The 6,351-nt window shown below is 29.4% G+C and overlaps 1 protein-coding gene across 1 annotated transcript; it reads right to left on the reverse strand.

Moving 5' to 3' along the window:
* Positions 1-3,219: 3,219 nt before the first annotated feature.
* LOC105116998 (RING-H2 finger protein ATL52-like) lies at positions 3,220-4,554 on the reverse strand. Its single transcript, XM_011014527.1, has one exon. It carries the CDS (start codon positions 4,354-4,356, stop codon positions 3,565-3,567), a length of 792 nt encoding a protein of 263 aa, XP_011012829.1. The 5' UTR covers positions 4,357-4,554; the 3' UTR covers positions 3,220-3,564.
* Positions 4,555-6,351: the final 1,797 nt, after the last annotated feature.

Raw genomic sequence — 6,351 nt, forward strand, 5'->3', positions numbered from 1 at the left:
GATTTAATCCTTGAATAATTTGGTGTTTTGAATTTAAGCTTGATAAGATTTGGTAGATGTTAAACTGAAGGCGACATGAAAATATTTTGGGAGCCAAATTGATATTTGAACGAGGCGACTAGTTTGTTTTTTGACCTAATAAGTTAAACGAGATATCAATTTTTATTTGTGTTTATTAATGTATATAGTGGACAATTAATATTACTAGCACATATGTCAAGTTTTCAATTAACATTTTAAATTTTTCATATGTAGAAAAAGTTAATGGTGCCTGTATTTTTTATGTAATAATTGACTTCTGCTCCAACCTGTAACAAAGTGTAGGTACCTGACTTAGTTTTATATACTAAAATAAACGGGTAACTACTTTATTGTTCTCATTGTAATGTTCACTTCAACTCTTTTTTTTTTAATTTTCTCTTTTTTCAAATGCATTTTTTATGGACTAATTAGATGAGATTAGATTTGAAATTTTGATACAAATACCAATTGAAAAGAAATGGGAAACCTTATTGAGCTTCACTATTCACTTGAATTTTTTGTAGTTTTCAATTTTTTTCTTTTTCAATTAGATCTTTTAATGGCATAATTAAAGGAAATAGGGTTTGCAATTATGATAAAGAAAAAATTCCTTCACTAAAATAATCAAAAGATACTAATGTTAATAAAGGAATTGAATTTAGATTTGAGAAAGATATGTTTTCTACTACTTATTTCAAGTGGTTTAAATTCTTAACAAAACTTTATTTTAAATATAATTCTTTTTTAGTAGAAAAGTGTGATCCAAATAAAAAAACAATATCATTGTTTTGAAGAAGATTAAAACCTTTCTTTTTAATGATGATATTAAAAACAATATCATTAATTATTAGCACAATATGTGATAATAATGTGCTCATTACTATTGAATAACACACCCACACACATTAATTATTTTTATGTTTTATCAATTAAGAACCCATGATAAAAAAAATTTTTAACTATTATATTAATAAGCAAAGTAGGAATCATACTAGAAATACTTTTCAATGGAGGTTAAATTATATATGTTCTAACAAAAAAACTGAAAGCTCCCTGTAACATGAGATTATATATCTTAATATGCATATTTATTTTAATTTTTTAACTCAATCTTTTATTGGAATAAATAATTTTTTTATGATTTATTAACATATATAATGCTTGATTTATTTTATTAAATTCAATTATTAATGTTTTAGTTTTTGGTTAAAGTTTTTCTTGAAAAAGATTTTAACAGCATTCGAGTCTTTTTTAGTTAAAAAAAACTACTTCACCTTATAAAATAGCACGAGGAATCTAACCACTGATATATTAAAAGAAAAAATCTTATGATGCTTCATTGTTCATATAAATTGTGAAGCTTTCTAGTTTTCAAACTTTTTTTTTTCAATTAAATTCTTTTTGTAGCCTAATTAGATGAAATAAGGTTTGTAATTATGGTACAAATACCAAGTTAAAATACAATGGATTGAATTTTATGTGAATCTTGTGAATATAATTCATAAACTCACAATCAAATCGACTCTTCAAGAAAGTTAAGATCAAGTTTAGATTTGACTTAGACACAATGATAATATATATCAAGGCACCAAGATGTGAATAAAAAGTATAGAAGATGTCACGAAATTTGGTTAATTCTTTAATAAGTTAAAATAGTTCAATGAAAAACCAAAAAATATGAGCAAAACCTCATTCGCACATTAATAATTGCTGAAATCAAAATTTATACATGTAAAAAAAAGTTAAAATAAAGCTAAATCTATTTGTAGTGGATAAAAATATCCCAAACAATATTGAAAAAAATATTAAAAGAGTTCTAAATTTTTTTTTTAAAAAAAAGTCTGAAATCAACTAGAAAATTAATACAATTTATACATAATAGCTTTTGGACCTTATCACAAATAAGGCTTAATCAAGTAAAATTATGCCAGCTCAAGTAAAATTGTACATTAAAAAAAATAAATCTTTAATAGCTGAAATTAATTATCTCATGAAGTAGATGAATTAGACCTCTCTTGAGCATGAATCAAATCGACTAAGGTCACCCACTCTGACCCAAATATTTTGAATAAGTTTATTTAATACATATTTAAGCTTATTTATCCTTGATTTTGTAATTACCTTATTGAAATTTAATGAATCTTTTGGTGTAGTTTTGATTATATCAAAATTGTGAAAACAAAACAATCCATGGTTAATCCCAAATTCCTGATAATATTTTATATTGGTCTAAAATTGTATTTTCTGATAATATTTTATATTGGTCTAAAATTATATTTTCTTCATTTTTTGATACTTAGGCCGAGTAGAGAGAGAGAGAAATTCATTAAAAAATGACAAGAAAGAAAGAAAGTTATGATATCATGATTTTGACAACAAATATAGCCAAACTTGATGTCAAAGAGTTTCATTCAATGAAACGAGTTTAATGGTGGTGTTTTTTACCCTTATTTCCCTTTAAAAAGTAGGTCATGCTTCTGAGATAATTTTTTTTATTTGATTTTATATTTTGAAATTGATTTAAATATATTTTGAGTTGAAAAATTAGTTTATTGAAGTTTTTAATGTGTTTCTTAAATGTTTTTACATTAAAATAGGTTAAAAATAAAATTTAAACCCAAAACTCAATTTTTCAATCACCTAATCTTGATTAACATATGACGTGCAATGTTATTTGCACCTTTTTTTCAAACTATTTTTATTAGACTAAACATTAAGCCTCAACCTTTCTTTCTTTTTATTTCAATATTTTTTTTTACATTTATTTCATCTATTATTAAATTTTAACATATTCTTAAATAATATTATAAGTTTTCATTAGCATAGTAATCTTTTTGTTTAAATTATTTCTCCACTAGTCATTTTATTGTAAAAGACATCTTAATGAGCTAACTAAAAATGATATAATAAAATAAAATAACTTGTTTATTTTTTTTTATTGTTATTCTGACAACATAAATGATTTTTTCAATTATCTGAATTATAGATGTTTCTTGCTTTATGTTGCATGAATATCTTTATTACATTGTAAAAAAAATATTTATGCAACATAAAATTAAAAAGAAAAAGCCTGCCTCGCAGCAGAGGGCTGCCATCTGTCGTGGGAAACTGAAGTATGGAGTGAATAGGGTGTGGCCGCCATACACAAACAGTTATCCATTTCAATAACAGCACATACTCCATGAATTGATAAAATAATAATATTAATAATAATAAATAAATAAATGATCGAAGCGCAAATTCAACTAAACAGTAGTGTCGAGTTTTGAATGCCAGATCTTTATATTGGGGAGCTTTAATATATTAGTTACAAAAAAGAGATGGAATTGAACACGAGGAAAAAGCTATATGCTCATCAATTTGAAATCATAGAACTCAACCTTTGTCATACCTTGTGAACATAAATCTTCCTGTAGAAATGGACTGGTAACTAGATTCAAGATGCCACCTCCATCACTATCCTCATCATCTTCACTGGTCCGTAATATATCAGCAATGGAAATCTGGTTTTGACATAGAGAAAAACTCAGTGAGACTGACCTTCTAATTGGTTGGATCGGTCATTTGCTTCCATAATACTTTCAAGATCTTGATTAACTGGAGTCCTGGGTCTAGATCATCACTACCCTCTTGCCCAACACTCCCTTCTAAATCTTGAATCACTAAAACAGCATCATTAGTCCTGTGCTGGTATTGAAGTGTTGAAACATTAGCGCCTGGCAGATTTTCTTGGACCGGCACAGCTGGTGGAGCTTGAGTACCGGGCAAAACATTAGTGGGATCAGCAATATTGGCACGGCACAGAGGACAACTTGCATGAGATTTTAGCCATGTATCAATGCAAGGGAGATGAAATGCATGGCTACACTTTGGCAAAACCCTTAAGCTCTCGTTTTCTTGAAATTCACCAAGACAGACTGAGCAATCTGTGCCTTCAACGAAACCATCACCTTTCTTGTACTTGCAAATTGTGATAGAATTTAAAACGGCCTCATCTAGTCCACCTGGGATACCTTGCGATGCTTCATTTCTCATCTGATCTTGATTGTCATTCAATTCAATGGTACCATTGCCATGACCTCCCCGACTACAGTACTTGGAAACGAGAGTGTGGTAAGTTACCAAGATGAAAGCACTTGCCAGGATGCCGATAAATGCTATAGTAAGAGGGGATAAATCAGTATTAGAAGCATCATTATCGAGTGACAAAGGAGGCGGAGGAGGGAAAATGATGTAACACCATTGTGGACAATAGACGCTACAAATTCCTTGTGAACAATCTTTATAGGTGCTATATGGTGACCAAGGATTTTGGTTGCCAGCAGTAGAACCCATTTTTATTTTCTTTAATCTTGATACACCTCTAAATCTGCAACAGTTTTTGGATGATATGCTTTCATCAGAATGTCTCTGCCATATCACTTAAAAAAAGAGAAAGAAAAGAGAGGGAGGAAGAGGAAAGCAAGTGGTGTTAGAAAAAGCGAGTGGCAAATGGAGGGTTAAGAAGGGATGGTAAGCAAAGTAACAGGAGACGGGAAGTTGATGCTTCTCTCTCCCCCGAGTCCTCATCTCTCTCATTGTACTTTATGAGTTTTTTCTCTCTTCCTTTAATTTTTTTTTATTTATATATTTTGGCTTGCTTTTAGCAATGTAGTTTTCTTAAGAGTATTTTTTAATTAAAACAATTTTTAATTTTTTATATTAATATATTAAAACCATAAAAAAACAATTTAATATTTTTTTAATGGCAGTTTAATAAAGAGAAAAACAAAGACACATGGGCAAGCTTAATTGGTTGGTAAAGCATCGGTGAAGGGAGACTCTAATCTGCATTTCCACATATGCAACTGGACTGCTAGTATCATGCCACGTATGGGAAGGAGATTGATCACATTATTTGGTCATCTTCACTTAATTTTGGGCTCGGAGACCCTCACTCTTTTTCCACTTCGGTGTCATATTTGGTGCCTTCATAAATACAGAGTGTATTCGTTAATGTTTACGCTCAAATTGGATGAGAAGAAGCGTATGCGGCCCTAAATTGGAAGACTATAAGGACCTAAATTGCATGTCAAGATTTTAGAAGGTGGTTACAACAAAAATTGAAACTCGGAGGACTAGGGGTATAAATAGGGCCTTTTGGGAAAGAGCTGCAAGGGAATGTGTGAATAGTGGCCACTGATTTTTCGGTGGATTTTATATGAACTTGGAAGTCGTTGCCTCGGAGATGTAAATATGCTATGAAAGCATCACGTATAAGCTTTTGTGGGTATCAGACAAGTTAAAGCTTGGTTTAATATGTCACCGAGATCGATTTGACCATCAATATACGACATCCCTTGAAATTCCCATTTTAAAAATATCTTTGGTCGCATGCCTGATACTTAATATTGGAGATTTTATAGGTTGTAATTATTTAGTTTAGAATTAATTTGTTGAATTAAATATACAAAGTATGATAACTAAATTAAATTATATCCAAGTTTATAAATCAAAGTCAAGTATTTAAACTTTCAATTGAATTAAAATAATTTCTCAATAATGGTGCAGAGTCTTTTCTAGTAATAATAATAATAATATTTTTTTAGTTCTTTGGGAGGTTACAATTTTTAATTTGTCATCCAAGAATGATCTAGTCTATCCAATCTTGTCCCAACATATCACTTTATATATTTTTTCAGGTTTCTAATAATACTTAAACTTTTCATGTATATACAAGTTTTTTATGTAGTGTGTGCATTATTTTCTATATCAATGACATTATTTATCACCAACATTTTCGTCAATCAATAAGATACATGGCGAAATAACTATGACTTGATATAACAACCATTATGGCTAGCCAATGACAACACGTCACTTTCTCCACCAATAATACATTTTCTATCTTTATAAAGAAATTTCAAGACCTTGATGTGTGTGTGTGTGTGTTAGTTAAAAGGGTAAATTGAGGATCACATTCTTAGCTAGAGCTCTACTTAGCCATTGAAAACTAGGTCTGACAATATACATTTACATTTTAGGCCATAAAAACCAACCAAAATTAATCATGCCTTATAAGAATTAATAAGCAACATCACAAAACCAATTGTAAGTTCTAATTAGGCTAATTACAAAGGCAACATCCAAAAAGATTAAAGAGGTATTTTATGGAACAATTCATAACATTTAGGCTAAATAGGATTCGAGAATCCCTTTTAAGGTGGTGTCAAACATAAAGTTGAGTTTAACATAGAATCAAGCCTTAATCAATATACTCCAAGCAAGAGATGAGGTTGATGAACATGTATTAAAGTTTGGCTATTAAAGGTCCTATTTTGTATAGGATTA

Source organism: Populus euphratica, unplaced genomic scaffold (genome assembly GCF_000495115.2).
Source record: "Populus euphratica unplaced genomic scaffold, PopEup_1.0 scaffold1142.1, whole genome shotgun sequence".
Taxonomy (NCBI): domain Eukaryota; kingdom Viridiplantae; phylum Streptophyta; class Magnoliopsida; order Malpighiales; family Salicaceae; genus Populus; species Populus euphratica.